This window comes from Vidua chalybeata, chromosome 8, assembly GCF_026979565.1.
Source record: "Vidua chalybeata isolate OUT-0048 chromosome 8, bVidCha1 merged haplotype, whole genome shotgun sequence".
Lineage (NCBI taxonomy): Eukaryota > Metazoa > Chordata > Aves > Passeriformes > Viduidae > Vidua > Vidua chalybeata.
The window spans coordinates 2,607,603-2,628,605 of NC_071537.1; the positions used below are offsets into that span (position 1 = coordinate 2,607,603).

The 21,003-nt window shown below is 45.0% G+C and overlaps 2 protein-coding genes across 5 annotated transcripts in view; one reads left to right on the forward strand and one right to left on the reverse strand.

Moving 5' to 3' along the window:
- The window catches only part of DOCK1 (dedicator of cytokinesis 1), a 273,681-nt gene that overhangs the window by 134,638 nt on the left and 118,040 nt on the right, over positions 1–21,003 (reverse strand). The gene's annotated exons all lie outside the window — the stretch shown is intronic.
- INSYN2A (inhibitory synaptic factor 2A) overlaps positions 7,092–21,003 on the forward strand; it is a 38,881-nt gene continuing 24,969 nt past the window's right edge. The window contains exons 1-2 of the mRNA XM_053949422.1: positions 7,092–7,265; positions 19,230–20,391. Coding sequence (XP_053805397.1) covers positions 19,235–20,391 — 1,157 coding nt within the window. The 5' untranslated portion in view covers positions 7,092–7,265; positions 19,230–19,234. The remainder of the gene's footprint in view (positions 7,266–19,229; positions 20,392–21,003) is intronic.

Genomic DNA, 21,003 nt, shown 5'->3' on the forward strand with positions numbered 1-21,003 from the left:
TCACCTGGTAATTGATGTGAAATAACAAAATTATGCTTCCAAACAAAGCTCGTTAGCTCAGCACTCCAGCTCATCCTCCTGAGGACAAGCTGAGCTCAGGTAAAGCCTTGGTGAAGTTTCCCACCAGGCTTCAATGAAATCTTTGATTTCCACCAGCTCACAGGGAAGTAAAACAATTCCATAAATAAACAGAATCCATAGCTTGAGGGGGACATCACAGCTGGCAGGAGGAATGAGAAAGGCCACCAAAGTGACAGCCACAAGAGAAGGCTCCAAGGAGAACTTCTTGTGGCCTTCACTATTTAAAGAGGGCTTGGAAGAAAGATGGAGAGAGACTTTTATCTTCCCACTGCCAGAGGGCAGAGATAAATGGGATATATATGGGGAAGGAATTCCTCCCTGTGAGGGAGGGCAGGCCCTGGCACAGGGTGCCCAGGGCAGCTGTGGCTGCCCCTGGATCCCTGCAAGTGTCCAAGGCCAGGCTGGAGCACCCTGGGATAATGGAAGTGTGGAGAGGGGTGGAAGGGGATGAGCCTTAATGTCCCCTCAACCTAAACCACTCTGACAAGGGATGGAGGAGTTCCCTCCTGAGAAGGGGTCACAGAGTCCCAGATTCTCCCAAGAAAGCTCAGCGTGGATGGATTCACATTTTCCTGAGGTTTCCAAACCCACAGCAGTGGGGATGAAAGGAGTGCACAGCTGCTGCCCACAAATTTCACTGCGTTAGAACCAGGAGGCAGCAGCTGAAGCCAACAGGAGATGAATTTCAAACAAATATGAGATGGGACTTTTAATCCTGGCGTTTCTTTTTCCCTCCCAGGGGAATGCACAAAGTCAGGAGAAAAAGTCTGAAGACAAGGAGCAGCCTCCACCTCCCATCCAAACAACTTCCCCATGGGCAGAAGGCTGCTGAGAAGGGAAGGATGTGGATACACTCAATTTATTAGGGCACTACTTTGAATTCCCAGAAGTAAATTGAGGAAGTGACACATTATTATCAAATTACAACTTTATTTCTGGCTTTTCAAAGATTTCATCCTTTTCCTCCCCAACAGCCCTTCCAGTTATTGGACTTTTTCATAATACTGATGGACACCCCTTGGATATAAAGCAGCTGCTAATTATGCTCCTCAACCACTGCTAAGTATTAATATTTAAAGTCCTGAACTTGTTTAAAAATTGAAGAAAATCAAAATGTGGTGCTGCTTTGAATGGTTTTTAATTCAGTGTCCCCAAGCCATAAAGGACAGAGCCATTTTTCCTGGATTGTGTTTTGAAGAGCCACAGACCAAGGATTAAGAAGGACTTCACGTGGCCTCTGCTGTCAATTATAAACTCATTTAATGTCATTATCAGGCTCCCCATATTTCTCAGAACACAACTTCTTGAAATATCATGGGCTTTTAGGATTTCTAGACTTTTCAAAATAACTTCTTTTCTTAAAGTAAAACTCAGTCACAGACATTTTAATGCATAAAAGAATTAGGTCTTTGCACAGTGAATCAAGAATTTAGCATATTCTTGTTTGCACAAGGCAAGTTTCTAGGTCATTTTATTTAGCAAAAAAATAAGTAGGGGAGGAGAAGCTCTTAATTGTGAGCATATGGCTAAATTTTAGGTGCCCATGATGCTGCAAACTGCCTCTTTTATATCCCTTTTTTATTCACTGCCATCATATTTCCCTGTCATGTATCAAAGTTATTAAGAGCAATTTTATTTTGGCACCTGCTTGGGGATTTTAGAAACTACACTAAAGAGTTCATTTCTGAACATTATGGCCAGAATACTTAATTTTAGTTTAGAGCACTGATAGAAATGGTGAGTTTAATTCTATTTGCACTGTTCATTATTTCCCTCTTCCACAATTTTGTAGGATTTTCATTTTTCACTTGTTTAACACATTTAATTTCAGCTTGGTTTTTTTCTGTTAAGCATTTTTCTGTTATGCACTAGGACCAGGCTGCTCCCTGGGCTTCTAACTTGAAGGCAACATGCAAAAGCACATAAAAGTCTGTATTTTTATGCTATGTTCAAACTTTAAATAGTTCAATATTTCAAATGAGAAAACCTTCCTGAGGCTTTGGGAGTTTACATTACTTTATAACATCGAATGTTCTCCACTTTGACAGAAAAGTTGCATTAAATCCTCCATCTAATGAAATCAATGTTGTATAAATAATATATTATTCCACCAAAGAGCAAATAGGAATCGGATGCAAGTATCCCCATTATTTGTTGGATTTGCCTTTTTGCTGCCCATAACTTGAGTTTGAAGATGGAATTCATGCTCATCCCACATTTCATTAGGTGCTTAAATCTGAAACCATTTGTCTAAGGGCAATCAAAAGTACGACCAGATTTGTTGCTTTTTATTTTTAAGCAGGGCATGATTTTTTCCCTTTGCTATAAAGCAGTCAGACAGAAAACCCTGGAATTTGGGAAGGTCATAAAATAAAAGAGATAAAGCAAAGTATTAACAAAGTTGGCAGAATGTTCCTTTAAAAACACTCCCCCACACTTCCAGTTCCTCAAGACATCTTAACAAGGATGTAATTTCCCATTTGCTCTCAGTGAGCAAATCAAACAGGGTGATTTATTATTCAGATGGGCACAAAGGATTTCTGAAATGCAAAAAGAAGGGCTCTAAAAGCACAAGTCATCAGTAATGACGACAGCCTGAACTGCCTTTCAAATATGAACAAAATGCAGCCATTTAGGGGCTCATACATCACGCTCTCCCAGACCCTCATTTATTTCCCAACTGTACAGGCTGCATGAAAATAGAACCAGAATTTGGCCTTTACTGAGAACATCTTTATCAGGGAAGTGATTCCACACCATGGGACAGCAGCTCAGAACCCCCCCCTTGGAAGAACAACCAAGGCTTTCCAGTCACCACTTCCCTTCCACTTCCACAAACCACCCCTTCCAATCCCTTCCCTTCCCAAAACCATCTGTGTGCTGAAAAGGAACTTTTCTGAACTATAAACACAGTGAAAATATGACAAAACTCCCACTCCCGTCCCAAGAAAATCAAGATTTTCTTGATAAACATCTCCAGCAATTTGGGATCCTGATGAGACAGCATTCAACTGGAACCCAAAATCCCAGCTTTAGCTGGTGAGATCTGCTGTAATATTTTTCTTCCAGTGATCTGTACAACGGGAAATTGAGAGAGAGAACTAAATGCTGCTCATTCTTATCCCAACGAAGCACAGAAATAACCATCAGAGCTAATGAGGTTACTCAGCATTTTTCTTCTCCGAGCAGAAAACCCACAAAGAGCAGTTCCCTCAATCAGCTGTTTAATATTTCAGCTGCACACAGGTATTATGGGTATTAGACACATATTCTTAAATCCACTTTATCTTCAAAATGTTCCTTTCAGTAAAGAGATGTGGAATTAGCACTTTATGTATAAAAAACTGACATCAGCATAGGCTCAAATGAATTTTCCAAGCTCATGGAAAAGACTTCTTATGGAGCAAGACACTCCAGCAAATCTCCCAAATTTCTGGCAAACATGACTCCAAGAGACCTTTTTTTCTCTGCATCACAGCCAAACAGAAAATATCCTCCCCCAAAGCAAGGAGTGGACTGCATAAAGACCTGTTTGAAATTCCAGCCAAGTTTGTCTTCACCACAGCTGGAGCAGAGGAGCATATTTAACATCCCTCCATTTCTGTTCCACTGGCAGGTTGGAGGAAATAAATTAATTACCAATTTAGCCCAGAAAGCCAGGAAGTTATCATCTAAAGGCATGGAAATAACCACCTAATCAATGGGAATGAAGGTTCAGCAATGTAGAAATAGTTGGTTTTGGCAAGGACTGAATGACAGCATTGGTCCCAAGTGACTACAGAGAGAAAAGGCACAACTTTGTCCACAGCTCTGCTTCAAATCAAGTGAACTTCACCCTTCTTTCATCTCCAACACAGGTGGGAAGTTCTGCCATAAATTAGCCTGGTCCTAAGGAATTAATATCCCTGGGAACCCAGCTCAGGCATGTAGTGTTGGGACTTAAATTATGCCTCCCAGTATAATTTGCTTAATGTAGATCTGAAAATCCCAGTGGTGCTGGTTTATCATCCTCCTTCCCCACACTGGTGGTCACCAAACACCTGGCAGGTAACTCGAGCTCTGGCTGCCACCTGCTTTTCCCTGAGCTGCATCCAAGCTTTCCTCCACAAGAATTTCAGAGACTGTTCCAAAAAATTACATTTTCGTGTTCCGCTGTCGGACCTGCGTGTTCTAGAGGAGCGTAATCCTACAAAGCAGCTGCTCTGCAAAAGAATCCCCGCGGGCACAGCATTTCCTGGGGCAGTCCTTGAGCCAAAACCTGACTGTGGGGAGGACATGCCAGGCTGACCCTCCCACAGTCACCCAGACGTGTCCTCAGAAACTGAATGCAAGAAAAAAAAGTCACGTAAAACCTGAAGTCTGTAACACCAGGCTGTGTGCGATGAATATTTCTAAATACGCACACAGGTGCCTCCCTGAATTTATGATGCAATTAGCAGTGAGGGAGAAGGACCCCTCACTGTACTTCTCCACAGAGAATGCCACTAAAAATCCATCTCTCTGCTCTCCAAGCCCTGCTTTTCTCACTGCACCCAGAATTCCAAGGCAGGACTTCCACCTGCACGTGTCACTGCAGTCCCAAGCAGTGCTCACTCCTCCCTGACAGACACAGGAAAAAGCCAATCTGGGAAGACAGGACACTCCGTGAGGAAGAAATACATTTATAACCTAAAACAACTACAATTAATTGTCTCTTTTCTCTTTGTACCCTCTCAGGTTGAAGCCCAACCCCTCTCTCCCCTCTCAAGCATCTCTTCAACACTACATTTCATTATGCAACAGTCATGCCCAGCATTTTTAAAGGCTAAAATATTGACAAATGGGGTGATGAAGCATTTCCAATTTCCCAGTGTATTTACTTCTGTGTGCTGTTACAGTAACATGAAGCATGATAATCACAAAACACTTCATTTTTCACAAACCCTGATTTAAAAAATCCCTGTATACACCAATGGTGTCAGCAGTTACACATGAATCTGGTCCACATCAGAAAGTACTTTTTCACTCCCTAAAAATCTCCAGAAGATGCTGTACAGTTTATAAGTGGGGCATATGCATAATGCTGTGCAAGACTAATCAGCCTTGAGACAACAGCTTCTAAATATCATTATGGAGAAGACAAGAATGATGTTTAACTGCTGCTTCTGTCAGACAGATTCTCCTTTCAAGTCACTCAGGATATCAAGTTATAGTATTTCTTTACAGTAATCACGGGCTGGATAAACTCACATTTTCAGCTTGTGAAAAAGCAACAGCATCTCCTACCACTGATCTGTTGGCTCTGAGGAAGTAGCCTGCGTTATTTCAGACGTGATCACCCTACCATGTAATTTTACCCACGTCTGTATCCAGGCTGCAGCCAAAACCACATTTATTTTCGTAGAGCGAAATCCACAGAGGACCTGGAATACAGCAAGTCAGCACTGCTGGAAAGAAAAACAGAAAGAAAAAAAAACAACAGCGTGGTGGTTGCTGTTGCATCAATAAGCAGGTCGATATTGAAGTTCTTTGGAAAAAAAAACATCTCAGATAAAATACCATGAGGGATGCTAAGTGTGATCAAAGCTGTGACACTGGCTGGGCAGTGTCTACCCCAGGGCAGAGCAGCAGGTGATGTGGAGGGCACACCCCTGGCACCCTGGTTTAGGGATCAGCAGCAGAGACAAGGAACAGAGGGAAGAGGGCAATGGGAGTACCTGCACAGGTAGCAGACAGGGAGAGCAGCGGAGCTGCCCTCTGCTGACTGTCTGGTTTGTTGAACACTGCTCTGATCCGCTCCTGCACAGCCACAGCGCGATTTAACCGGCCGGGCTTCCCTGCCCACGGAGCTCTGTGTGCCGGCCGGACCCACGCGGATCTCCTGCCCCGGCCCGGGCTGGCAGCAGCGCGCTGCCCCGGCCGCTGCGGCAGCACCGGCAATTCCGCGCTGCGATGGGCTGCTCCAGCTAATGAACTCCAAAACACACCCAGCACTCGAGCCAGCGCTTCTGCTGCATCGTGTCCGCGGACGCCTGGACTCATCCAGCGCCCAGCTCGGCTGGCCCTGCCTGCTGTGGCGCGGGGGTCGTGCTGAACATTTTGGGCTGGTCCAGCCGCTCTCATCTGCCATTTCAAATCGGGGGTCGCTTCAGTAACCCCCAAAATCAATGACCCTCATCGACATCCATGGTGAAGGCAGTGCTGTGACAGAGGAACTTCGTGGCCCACACCTGCTGGCACCTGGGCTAGGGGACTTTCCTGCTGGAAAGTATTTATTGAACAGCAAAACTCCTGGGAATCGCCGAATGAAACAAGAACCAATTCTCGTGCCTGTCATGGCATTTTCTATCACTCAGGTAAAATACACACGACCTATTTAACTTCCAACTTTTTTTTTTTTTTTTTTTTTACGTGCAGAACACCGTTGCTAAACCCTCTGTACAACGAGAGAAAAGGAGGAAAGGGGATTCAAGTTTTACGCAGATTATCACGTTTATCGATCTCCTCTGCCAAAATGCTTCGCTACGAACTCGCGTCCATTTTATAGAGGGTTTAAAAGCAAATGGGAGCAGCTACTCCTTTAGCACCTCAAACACTTTTCCTCCCAATAAAAGGCAGCCGTGTAGCTTTAACCCAGCGCTTCGCTGAAATTCCCAGCGGATCAGCATCACCCACTCTGCGGCTGCTCCATCGCTCCCGTGGCGCGACTGGAAACCTGGGCTGCGCGGGGCCGGTGTGCACGGCTCTGTTATTAATGAACCCCCGCGCAGGGGAACCAGAGGAATAAATAAAGCTTCTCAGCGAGCCTGCGAGCGGCGGCTCCGCGCTTCTCCCCTCCTTGCGCGCGGCATCGCTCCATCGCTCCATCCCACCTCCCCCGCCCGCCCCCGCCGCCAGCCCGGCCCCCGGCTCCTCCTCCTCCTCCTCCCCGCTCCCGCCCGGCTGGGGGACGCCCGCCAGTCCCGCTCAACAAGTTCCCCTCGGCGGGGACCCGGCCGAGGGGACCCCCCGACAGCGAGCCCCCGCCGCAGCCCATGAGGGCAGCGGGGGAGCGCGGCGGCGGCGGCGGCGGCTGCGGCTCCTCCGGCGGCGCGGCGGCTCCGCGGCAGATGCGCCCCGGCGCCCAGGCTCTGACGCCCAGCTCGCCCCGGCGGCTGGAGGGAGATGCTCGCCCAGACCGCCGCTTCTGCGTGAGGAAGCACAAGGTAAGGCGCTGAGCGCTCGCCCCGACCCCCCGAAATCCCCCGGTGCGCTGGTTCTGCCGGCGGAAAACTTCGTAGGGATGAGGAGAAAGGCTGGCGCTGAGCGCCAGCGTTATGCAATAGCGTATCTGCCTGCCTGCAAACAGCTCCTGCATCCAATAACTTTCGTGACAGATAAGGAGAGAATATCCCGATACGCGACTTTCTTCTAGAAAAATGCCAGCGTTTCTTTGCCTGCTCCCCTTCCAGCGGTGCCTGGGAGGGGAGAGGGGTAGCTGGAGGGTTTTTTGGAGGATGCACGAAGTGCTTTGGCTTTTCACATGGCTGATGGCGAGGAACTACCGCTGCTTATTAACTTCAGCCGTCCTAATGAAGTGTCCGTACAGCGGCGATGGAGGAACGCGGGATGTGTTCATCCCTGAACTTGCAGTACGGCACTTCATTAAAAGCCCAACCAACCCAAAAATCCTCCTCGGGGACTGAAGCTGCTGCTATTCAGTGAAGTGTGCAGGGTTCTCCCGATTTAACACGCCCGAGTCCCCCATCACCATCACGGACCGCACAGAAAGCGGGGATGCCGTGGAAACGCCGTAGGAAAACGGGACAAAAGGTAGCAGGGAACCATCCCCGAAGTCACAGTCCTTGCATCCCGCAAGGCATCCCGAGCTTCCCGCTCTGCAATTCCACCGTGCCTCGCTCGCTAGTAAAAAACCCTCTGCCGTGACCTCGGCGCCTGTACTTAATGCCTTGCTCACGGGGAGTTACGGCAGCGAGGGGATGCAGGACTGCAGTTCCATGGGATCTGCCCGGCGGAGGCGGGGGGGCCGCCAGCCCCGGCAAAACAGGGACAGCTTGCACTGCTGGGAGCGGGGAATATATTCCCTGCTTATGTCACCGTCTCCCGAGGGCTCTGTCCCAAGGGAGCTGTGCCCCCCTCTCAGCCGCGAGTCGGAATAGGGAATGGAGCGCTTCGCTTTGACCTTGTGTGTCTAAGCAGCTTAAAATGCTGCACGGAGGAGAATTTAACTCATTAGGCTCTAAGACCGGCAAGTCTGGGAAGACCTGTTTTTTCCCAGCCTCCGAGAATCCTTTCTTTTTCCCTCAGCTGAATGCTGGCAAGTGCTAAGGAAAGGCAAACCAGTAACAGGTCACGTCTGACATAAACTGGGAATTTATTCCCTCTGTTTAAGTGCTGGATGGTGCTCGGATTTACCGGGCTGCCAGGAATGCTGCATGTATCAAGGTTAAAATCTGGCTTCTAGATGGAAAAACTCCTAGCTATAAATAAATAAATAAATGTAATCACATGATACGCAATTATGTCCTAGCCACGGACTGGGATTAATCTAATGTTAAATTCCAAGCCAACAGACCGATAGTAAAAATAGGAAATCAGGGAGAGGAACGGATCTCCTCACTCTTGGTGTGATGCCTCTTGGTTCCACCAGCCTGCTCATGCCTGGCTGTCTGGACTACAATGATCTGTTCCCTCCGAGTACAAATAACAGTTCTAAGTTAAAAGCTGGGTTTTTCTCCTGGCATTAAAAATTCATATTTAGATGAAAATATCTCAGGGCTCAGGTATTACTGATTTGTCACCTGGAGGGTGATATTCTGCTATACAGTGGTGGCATAGGGTCCCTGATTCCAGGAGAAATCCATAATGTACACTGCTAATCCAGAGACTCAGACTGAATTGTTATAATTCCAACCATTCTAAAATATAATTCCTGCCCCAGAGTTTAAGGTGCTGTTGCATTGAAAGCATCCTCCCTTCACATGATGGGGAAAGCTGATACTAAATCAGCTTTTTTTAGGGCTTTTTTGTAAGGATGTCACAATGCCCCTGATGAAAAATGTTTGTTCTTTAGGACTCCATCATTATTAACGATGTGTGTTTTTAACAAGATGCTCGAGATAATTCTAATCCCAGATGGAATCAGGGCTTTTCCCTGGGACTGACACATAAAAAAACAGCTGGGCAGGAGCACCACAAGAGAAAGTGTTCAGTTCCTTATCAAGAGGGCCAGCACTTAGCATTCAATGCACCCTTCTATTAACTGAGCTCACAAACAAGGAGCTCGTAAGATCCTCGCTGCCTGTTCCCCCAGTTAACCACTGCACTGACAGAGCACTTCTGCATGAGGGGCACACACAGCATAGTCTATATTCTAATCTAGATATAATTAACTCAGCAAAAAGAGTGGCAAGATCAGTGCAGAGGAGCACAGGGAAGGAGAATGTGGCGAGGAAGCCCAGGAGCTGCCCAAGTGCCGAGTCACGGAGCGTGCGTCACCTCCCAGACCAGCACCGCCGGTGACCAGCCACCCCCAGGACACTGCCTGGGAACCCAAAAACCCAAACTCAGCCAGGGATCGTACAGAAGGCAAGGGATTACCAACACTAATGTTTGCTTCTGCAGGATTTAAAAGCCAACTTAGCCATGCCATTCCTTTGCCGTGACTGATGGGGAAACCAGTCGGGGAAACCTGTGAGCTTGCCAAAAATCCCTGCTAGAATGTGAAGATACCTCCACAGAGCTCTTGAGCTGTGATGTCTCAAGGCCATTCCTTATCCGAGCACAGGACAGGGAGAACTAGGGATGTATAGTCCCATAATTCATGCCCACTTGAGGAAATGACAGTAAATCTAGACTATCTGAGCCCATAAAAAATTCACGTGATTATCAGAACTAGCTATTAATAAAAAGCTCTTATATTCTACTTTATGACAGGCACAGTTTAAAGAACTGCTGAAAATTTGTCTGAGATATTAAAAAACATGTAAGCAACAAATCTATTTTATAGCCCAGTACTCCCTTGTATTTTTACTAATCACTTTGCAAATTAAACAGGCTTTCTGAAAATGAAATCATGAGCATATTTTAAGGAATAAAAATCTCAGAGTGGTAAATTCAGTGGGAACTCCACATTCAGCCTTCTGAAAACAGGTACTTGGTTAGAAAATCCTGAATAACCTCTGAACACACATAGGTACGACTCCCTGGGTATTGACACTCAATTTCAAATTGTTATTGACCACACAGAATGTGCTCAGAGCATTCTCTTATTGTCGTGGCACGTCCCCATTTGAAGGCTGCTTACTCCAATTTTACTATGTTCAGGCAGAAAAGTGATCCCTTAATACTCCTGAAACAGTTCACCCTGTCCATGCTTTTGCTCTCTGTCAGGGTGATCAGTGCCTGAAAACTGCTTCCCATGAAGACATCCCAGCACAAGTCTCCCAGGCAAAGAGAACTGCGTGTAAAAATAATAATTCAGTGATCAAACAGCAACATTTGGTGTCCTCTTTGCATTTTTCTCCCACTTGAGTGGCACAAGACACCAAGACTGATTTTACTCCAGTTTTTCCAGCTAAATCCACTGGGTTTGATACAGAGCACTGTAGAGGAGTAAGGGTCATTTTCAAAGTCTGAATTAAACAGAGATGCATTAAAAAGACTGAAGGCCTTCAAGTCTTGCTATGTTCTAAACCATTACAAGAGATTTCTGTCCTGGCAGGGAAGTGCTGGAGCTCTACCGTGTCCCTCTCCCCAGAGTTCCTGATATCTGGTCTCAGACTCAGCCCATGTCAAAAATAGTTGTTAAACATCTCAGAAACCCCAACATTAACTCGTGTTTTTGACATCCATGGGCAGGAGAAGCAGGTTGCTGCTGTTATTTTTGCCTGCCCATGACTGCTGGAGCAAGCCTATAAATAAAGCCCACGTAGTTACCAAATTAAATCCGTTTCAAAACAAAAGCAGAGGAAGCTCTTTCCATCTGGTCTGAGCGAGGAGGAATTGTCACAAGCTCACAAAAAAAAAGGAGTTACTTGTTTTGTGCTCTTGCCCACCTTCCCTGCTTGTTTTACAGCTGCCCTTCTCTCCTCTTCCATTTTTTCCCCCCAGTTCTCATGTCAAGGTTGTGATCACATTGCTTGGAACAATTTTGGTGAGGTCAAAGCTAACAAAGCCCAACCATGGTGTAAAAGACTTTTTAAAAGCTGGAACAAGGGCTCTCTGATGCCCAAGACAAACCCATTTAAGCAGGCATGTGAATTCAGGACTGTATTTTAAAAGTTCATAACATAAGTAGTTTTGGTCTGGTTAGTTACTTACTGGGAGAAGGAAGAAGAGGGAATTCAGTAAAATCCTTAATTTTGGTGTATTTATCTATGAATAAGCACAAAATCTACAACAAGCCCGAAGTCTCCTTGCAACCATTAGTAATTGCTTGTTCATACCCATTTTGTTATTATATTCATTATTCTCTCCTGCAAATAGAGAAGAGAAATGAATGAGGAGATACCCAGTACAGAAATTTAACTTGTGGATCAGTTGAATGCATTTCTGTGTATCAAGGCCATCGGCAAATAAAACACAGCGATATCTCTACGGAGCTGACAAAGAGACAGATAAAACATCCCACTGCTGGAGAGAGTAATTCAGCAGAAATTATGCTTGAACTGCCTGCTCACAGTGATAACGCTGATCCCTTCTGGAGACTGAGCCTGAACTGCTGAATTCCAGAGGAATCCGTGTGTTTTTGTTGAGCAAGTTGGTGAGAAGAACGTGGTACATTCCTGCATTCACAATTTGTAATAAAAGCACTCAAAGCCACAAGAAAAGTGATGCAAATTATCTGTCTGGTGGCCAGTTGTGCTGCCTTCCCCAGCCAAAAAATATCCTTGAGAGGGTCTTTAACCATTACCTTCATAAACTTCCTAATCATCCCTATCACAAACAGCCCATCCTAAAATCCAGAACCACAGAGCGGTTTGGATTGGAAGGACATTAAGGATCATCTCATTCCAACCACCTGCCATGGGCAAGGACACCAGGTTTATCTTAAAATCCTATTCCACGTTGTCCCAGCTCCACAAAACCTGGGAGCGACGTACTCAGCAACTCCACACTGGTTTTGCTTCCCTCTTCATTCCCCACGTAGTTCTTCCCACCAAAACTATGTTCCCTGGAATGAGCAATTTCCATCAGCCCTCTCCCAGAGTCCTCCTGTTTGATGAGAACCTGGGATTTGGGGAGTTTAAGACAACTTCCCCTAACACAAGACTTCGGCTCTTCCTTCCCAGGATTTCAAAAGCATCTTGGATCCAGCTTTGAGGAAGCTTTGCAGCTTTAGGGACTGTAATTCCCCTCAGCAACTGAAGCTTTTTGCTCTACTAAAACTCTTCTTGGGTAACTAATGGGAATTTTTGTACAATGCTCTAGCAGGAATCAGACTGATCTGTGCAATTTCCCCAACACCAGCACGCTCAGATCCACCTGTACATGGATAATTCAGAATTCCAGCAGAACCAGGAGCTGCCTGAAACCAGAAACTTCAGGAATGTGCTCCTCAAGAAGGTGACAAATGACACAGCTCTTATTTAGCGGCGACTGCCAGCAGTGGAGTGCAGAAACACATCTAGACAGATCCTGTTCCCTAATTAACATCCTGCTAATGATGTCAGGTTTTAGACCTAAATTACCCAGCTGAGTTGTTCCACAACACTTCACAGCTTCCCAAGCTTGTCTGCCTGGAGCCCTGATCCAAGCAGGAAGAGCTGACAAGGCTGTGATGCCTTACAGGCACTGACCCAGGAATGTCACTGTCATCTCCCATCTGTAGGGATCACCTGCATTCCCAAGGGAATGCTCTGACCTGCAGAGCAAAATTAAGGATGCAGGATCGAAGCCTGGAGCTGGGACCTGCTTATCTGCTTTTTCCTCTTCACCCAACACTTGAAATTGTCTGATGAAGGAACAAAACGAGCTGCAGTTCCTGGAGGTGCTCACAGTCTGATCATCCCTGAGAGTGTCCCAGGCCAGGCTGGACAGGGCTTGGAGCAACCTGGGATAGTGGAAGGTGTCCCTGCCCGTGGCAGGGGTGGAATGGGATGATCTTTAAGGTCTTTTCCAAGCCAAACCATTCCATGATTCTGTGTTCTCAGCATTTAGCTCCCTCTGGGCAGAGCTCTGACAGTTTTACAACCCTGTTGGTCAAAGCTAAAGAGCAGCACTGCTTTTTCCCTGTCATTTTCTTGGTTTTTTTTTTTTTCCCTTAAACACCCACAAAACCTATTGATGTCAACTAAGAACAATTAAACTTAGTATTCAACAGTAATGCCAATAAGGAACTGCCTTAAACCCTTGTTTTTAACAGCCTGCCCTTTAAATTATTTACCAGAAAGTCCCATAAAAATGAAAAACCTTCCAGTGCAAGTCCTGTGGCTTTTGGACTCCTGCAAGCCAGGAGAGTGTGAGCAGAACTATTAGGGATTCTCCTAGCAACCCATCCTGCTCTTCCTCCTCCCCCTGGAGCAGGGACAAAGCCTTGCCCAGATTTTCATGGCAAAATAATTCTAAAGAAACCTTCCCTGCTCTCATCCTCAGAGCCAGAGCTGCAGAGCACAGGGAGAAAAATCAGCATCGCTTTCTTCACGGTGACGTTATTTTTTCCAGTCCACTAAATCCCAGCTAATGTTTGAGATCAGAACACTCTAAATTCACAGGGAGTATCTTGTGACATTGTGTTTGTTCCACTGGGAAGTTAATAGTTAGTAACTCACCCCATAAGTCTACACTGGTTTTAGTGCAAGTGCAAATCTCCTGTTAATGGTGCTATTCCTTGCAAAATTCTGTTATGGGGAAAATAAGCCTTATTTTCTAGAATTTTATCACATTGAATGGATTCCTTTTAATTTAATGTTTGGAACAATAGAGGAAGCAAAAAAACCTAAGTATTATTAAAATTTGTGTTCCAAAAGCATAGTAGAAATGTCAAAATTAAAGAAAATTGCCTCTACCAACTTCATTCAGGGAAACTGGCTTGGTTTGTAAGGAAAATCTGAAGCAGTTTATCCTCCAGTAGATTCCTGTTTTATCTAAAAGTCTCGAGGCTTATTAAATTGCACATTTTATTTGTTGCCACTTAGTTCTGAAGCTGAAGCTCACAAGAGCATTTAAAGGCATTTATTGGGTATCTCAGCCATAAGCTGTGACTTTCTACATCATTCTCACAGAGCCTGCCAATGGATGGGAGGAGGGAAAAAAACAAATCCAATGCCACAGGGTCCTGATAATTCCAAAGGAAGACTTCCAAGGCACTTGGAAATGCAGCAGTAAGGATGACTTGGGTACTGAGCAATAAATAAGGAAGTTCAAGAGAGACAAAATTCAAGTTCAGCGCCGCAGGGTTTCAAAACAGAGTTTAAAAAAAAAATACTGGTTTGACATTTAGCAGCACTGCTAAGTCTGTTATTCTACATGAACGACTCTGTGATGAAATAAAGACAGGCTGGGCTACCCCAGCAGTTCTCCTAATAATCCTCACATCCGTGCTTTTTAGCCCCTAAAAACTGGGAATACCTGCAATCCTCAGATTTATCTGCAAGTCAGAGTTTCTCCTCGGTCATTTTGTATTAAAACCCTCCAAAATTTCCTAACACAGACAAAGTTTCTGTAAACAACTTTTGTAATTAAGAACTGCCTAAGATAATTCATATTTTCCAATGCTTTCATCATGGCAGTCTTTACTGGACATTACTTTTAGGATGATACTAAATAACTTTTAAGTTTCTAACTTAACAACACTGTCAGATAATTAACAATTAGATTCCTTGGAAAATAATAAAAATACTCATTTAATGAAGTCAAAATGCATGGGATATTTAGAATCAACATTGGGTTTCTATACTGGATTTGTTTCTACAAAGTAAATCTGAGTTTCTTTCTGCTCTTTATTTTTAACAGTACAATTAGATAAATATTCCATGGATACACTTATGACTTATAGACATCAAATAGTTTTTGAAAAGTAAGTGGTTTAACGTGGTATTTAGGCATATAATATTATATCTGAGGCAGTGGGGAATGTTCAGCCTGGAAATATCCAGAAACCTGAAGATGCTGCAGATCACTTCCCACTTCCCATGCAAAAAGACAATTATTTGCAAATCCTTGCATTATTTTAAGCCAATCCATCCATCCACAAAATCCTGTGTGCTCTTAATACGTGCACAGATGTTTCCAGCTGCCTCTCCAAAGCCTTCACTTGCTCTGGAAACACAAGGACTGAAATCTGTGCCTTTCATCTGCATTTGGAACCTGCAAGGTTTAAGCCCACTCTGTGTATTAACACATCCTGAATCTGCTTCTGTGTCATAAAACTGACAGAGATAAAATGGAAATTGCAAGGCGAGTTCCAAATCTCCTCTCCCCTCATTAACCAATCACTCTGGAAATTCCACACTGTAATTCTCCTCCCAGAGCAGTGACTCTGCAGAGTTTGGGATGCAGAGTGAAGGTCCTGCAAAGATTTGTGCCACCTAACTGGTGGTTTCCATAATTACCCTGAAGATTTTATACCCACTCAAAGCTTCTCTGTGCATCACTTTTTAGTTAGTATTATTATTTAATAGTTTATTTCCATATTCAGACATAGAGGGATGCTGCTTAAGGATAATCAGCCACAAGTTTATAAACAAATCAAGGCTAAAAACTGAAAAACTAAGCTCGCGATTACTTAAATATTTAGTTTAGCAAAACAGCTCTTTGTTTGGAGTAAGTACAGATAAAAAAAGTTGAACTCTATTATCTGTATGTAATTGGCATTTGCAACTAAAATTCAAATTCAAAGGCTTTATTACCCCCCTGACAACATGAGCCATAAACTGAGGAACTCCAGCTCAGTAATTTCCTCAAGTATCCAAAAGCCCTGCAGACAACGCTGTGGCAGTGCCTAAATAAGCCAAAATAGGAGGCAACACTTTGTCCAAACCCAAAAATGAAACCAAACAGGAAATATTTTATCAACTCTTCTTTGTGGAGCGTTTAACTCACAATTGACTCTTCCCTCAACTGTTCTTTTATCAGCTGAGCACAGAGAGTTCCCCTCAGAGGCACAGAGATCCCAGCAAGGCTTCAAAAAAAAAAATCGACTTCTTTTGGTTGTTGTCATTCTTAATCACAGATATCTCTAAAATTATTACTTCCAGCTACTAGTGGGAATAAAAAACTCTGGATCTGCTAAATCAATCAGGCCTGTGCAGTTGGGAAAGGGAGACAAGGAATTTGGTGAAGAATCAATTTATTGGCTATTAAAGACATGCTCAAAATTAACTGCAGAATGAAGTTCCCCATTTATCTGCTCTGGATGATTCTCTCCAGACTCCTGGTTTCAGCTGGGTTATGGACTTCATGAATTTCATGGGAAGTCATCCCAAACAAACCCAGCCATCCTGCAGCCCCCAAAAATGATGGGATTCAAGTGGGAGGGAAAATAATCTTAAGATTGAGACAGGTCATAGACACTAATGAAATATCAAGCCAATACTTGAAAATAAATTGCATGTTAATGGATCCTGCTGTCAAATAACCAAATGTCCAAAAACTCACTTTGACAACTCCAAGGAATCCTAAGAGATAGTTCTAAAAGGTGATTTTCGGAGCTAACAGCCAGTTTTTATAGCCTTTTTGGATAAAAACCTGGCTTTTTCAGACACAGTTACTGAATATTTTACATCTTTGTGAATGCAACATTTCATTTTTGCCACAATTTTTTTGGGAGCTCAGAAACTCCTACTGGTGGATTTGGAATTAATGGCTGTTGTGTTCTTGTATTAAGGGTTTTTTTGGTCAGCTCATTCATTTACCAGACTGTTGTGGAACATTTGCTTCCAGGAATTCTGAAGTGCAGAGTTTTGGGGTTCAAGAGCAGTTTTTACAATAGATTTTTACGTGGTCCAGCTGTGAGCTAAAGGACCAGGTTTGTATCTTAGCCAGCACTTTTTTCACTAAAAGTTCCAAAATTCCAGCCCTAGATAGACAAAAAGATGGATGGCTCCCTACCTGCTCTGTTTGCAGAATGTCCCTCAAATAAAGGCACTCTCAAACACAATTACAATTAAAATACAGCCCACAGCAGCCAGGACAGGACACTGATGTTCCCCCACAACCAACTCCTTATTTAGGGTTTTGACTGGAACAAAAAATTCCTGACATTCAAATGTAGTTGATTTATTCCCCTCAAAGTCTGTCCCTATTTGTACCTCATGTGTTAAGGGCACAGGGATAACTGATCTTACGCCCCTACTCTGATTTTATCTTCAGGCTCCCCCTTAGAATTTCCATTTTATTCTCTCTTTTCCTCCAAAAACAGGGACTTGGTCACCTTGGTATCAGATCTTAGGCTTGTATAAAATACCCAGTTGAAAACTGGGATCTGGCAGTCTCAGATTCCATTATTTGCGTGGTTTTGTCCTGAATTTTCTCTTCTTTTTGCTTCTTCTATAGACTTTGCACTACATCAGAGTCACAGAAAAACTTCTTCCCCTTCTCCAACAACTGCAGCTCCCTCACCACTCCCTGAGCATCACAAGTCAGAGAGAAAAAGGCAAACTGGGGGGATTCTGGAATATTTCAGTTCCTTCTTCACAAATTACTGGGGCCAGGGAATTAAAACATGAAAAAAACATTAAGGAATGGCACGTTTTCATGAGATTTTTGACCCAGAAGTCCAACCTTGGACTCTGTGCCATGCACATTTGTGTGTGTCTTTAGGGAAGTGTTACTTTTACACCTCATAAACATTCAGTTTTCTACTGGAAATGATTTCCCCATTAAGCTTTCTTACTTTAAATATAGACTAGTCAAGGATTCATTCCCTTGTGCCCCTGAGTTGGCTTTCTAAAACAGATGCTATTATGGCACTTAACTCTTCAAGAGTTTCACATATTTTATTAAATAGACAAAGGAATTTTAATTAAAAACATATTTCAAGTACACCTGAAAGTCCCTTTACTTGTTTTACATTGTACTCCCTAGTCCCTCTGAGGGTTTCACCAGGAGATATATGCAGAATGTTTGGATTAAATGGGAATTTGGTAATTCAGCAAGTCTCAGGGAGAAATTTGCACAACAGGAAAGTAAAAATTACAACTTCAAATGAGGTGTAAAAATGAAATCTTAATTATGCAGCTACTCCAGATCCTCTATGATCTGCACAACCACTGGGGTTTGGGGTTTTTTTTGGGTAGATGCTTTGTTAAGCAGGTGGCATCTTCTCCTCCTTGAGGAGGAGCTTCTATTTCAATGGCAGATTAAGTAATTTCTGTGATTCATCACAGGTTTGGAGGTTTTTAGTGCTTTAGGATTTTTTGGGATAAGCAGCTGTATCGTAAAGGCACATTACTGCTTCTAGGAAAGGATGAGTTGTTTTGCATTTGAAGCAAAACCTTAACTGATGCACTGCTGACTTCCTCCAAAACTTCACTAATTCATAAATTTTACACACCCAGCATTACCAACCAGTTGCTAATAATGAATCTGTATTTAGGTTTAGCTATGTGGAAATTTTTTATAAAAATCCAAATAACGACACCTCTAATGACCAACTAATGCCTTGCAAAGAACGCTGAATACATTACACAGCAGAAACGTGTTTGGTAAGCAAGCACACTCTAAAAATAATGCCAGTTGGACACTTCTTGCTACTAAACATTTGCATTAAAGGAGAATTAAGGGGGGGCAGAGCTCTCAGCTTTTCTTCACATGGACAAAGACACTTGGTTTTCAATTTGCCTGTAGTTTTTACTAACTATCAGGTAAATTCAGAGGACTGGCTTCCTGGGAGCACACATTCCTGAAGGAAATTGCTTCCTGGGAAGCCCTGGCATGACAGCCACGGTCCTATCCCGGGAAAACAGTTGTGGAAAAACTTCTGGCACCAGGAAACCTCCTCTCTGAGGAGCAGGCATTCACAACAGATTGAAGTAAAACATGGTTAAGATACAAATCTCTAGAAAATCACCACGGGTTGTGACTCGACGGAATCGAGGGCATCGGTCGCGCGTCACATCCGTTTCAGTGGGATCACAGGAACGTGGCTTAAATATTGCAAAAACCCCAGGGGAAAAACGAACATTTCTGTTGTAACTTGAGGCTTTTCACACTGTTTTTGGCTGCAGGCACCATGGTGAGTAAGGAGCCCAGCAAATGCTTACTCACCGCCTCGGACAGCGACGTCGAGCCCGCGGCTTCCCTGGCGCTGGAGATGAAATACGCGCTGGATCCCAACCGGCAGATCAAGAAACGGAACAAAGCCCTCCAGGTGAGGTTCAAGGATATCTGCGAGGCCCAGAACGAGCAGAGGGACAAGCAGCTCTCCACCTCCTCCACGCAGGACCCCGACAAGAGGGAGGCCAAGGCCATCTCCTACAAGACGGCCTATCGCAAGTACATGACGGTGCCCGCCCGCAGGTCCATCCCCAACGTCACCAAGAGCACAGGAGTCCAGACTTCCCCTGATCTCAAAAAGTGCTACCAGACCTTCCCTCTGGACCGGAAAAAAGGGAATATCCTGAAAAGCGCCGCGACTGTGGACACGTTACCGAGCGAGAACAACGGGTTCCTGATCGAGGTGAAGGACAGGGAGGGCCGGGGCTCGGGCGAGGCCGCGGCGTGGGGCAGGAAGGCCGGCAGCCTGCAGACGGCCGAGTTCATCTCCCACATCTCCGAGCGCGCCGCGCACGACAACGGCGCCGAGGCCTGGAAAAGCAGCGATTTGCACAGTTCTCCCAAAGAGCCTCCTCCTCCTCCTCCACCCAACTTGGCCGAGCCCGGCGAGGAGGAGCCGGCGCGGCCGCCCGGCCGGGGCAGAGCGGCGGCGGCGCGGCTGGGGGGCGACGAGGCCGCCCAGCCCCTCCACGGGAGGGTCTTCAAGACTGAAGTGGCCACCGTTTACCTGCCGGCCTCGCAGCCCGACCTGCCCGGCCTGGGCGACTGGGGGCCGTGCCCCGAGGAGGAGGACAAGAGGACGGTGCAGCTGAACGGGGTGCAGCCCCCGGCCGGAGATGCCCGAGCGTGCGTGGCGCGGGCGCAGTGCCCGGCCCCCGAATGTAGTGACCAGAGCCTGCAGGTCAACGTGGCGCCCATGGAGGAGAGCCAGCCCTGCCGGACGGCCGTGGCCGTGAGCCAGGAATGCCAACAAATCGTGCCTCACACCGAAGTTGTGGACTTGAAAGCGCAGCTTCAGATGATGGAGAACCTGATCAGCTCTAGTCAGGAGACCATCAAAGTGTTGTTGGGTGTTATACAGGAGCTAGAGAAGGGAGAAGCTCACAGGGAAGGGTGAGTAGAAGCCTTTTTAATGAGTATGAGCTGATTGAAATGTCTTTTTCACCTTGAGTTTGCTGATGCCAACGCGTCCCTGCCACCGCGCGCATGGCGCTGCTCACACGGAGTTTTGCTGCTTTAGGAGAAACCTGCCAGCAGCGTTCAGATTGCTATCTGCCAGTCCCAGGCTGCAATTAAGTAATTATTTAACGAAGGGCCCATAATACATCTTCTTGTGCCTTTTCTAAGGAGCACAGAACGAGCTGCTCTCCAAGCAGGATTAGCGAGGATGTTTTCACATCAGCAACTTGCATTAGCCATAATTCCTCACACGGCATGAAAAGCAGCAGCAAAACCTTAATTCTGTAAGAGACTTACCTTTTTAAGATTAAGGGATATTATTACAACTCCTAATGTAATTCCCTTAATGGCATAAGAATCTTGTCTGGTTTCCTTTCACCTGAATTTTTCATGGTATTTCTTTCAGAAGGAAAGGAAATTAAAACTTTGAATATCAAAGTCTTCTTCGTAACTTTCACACAGCCCTAAACATGACAAACACAAGCAGAAAGAAATAAAATGGTGTTTATCCCTAGCTTTCATTATTTAAATTAACCCATAAGGCAT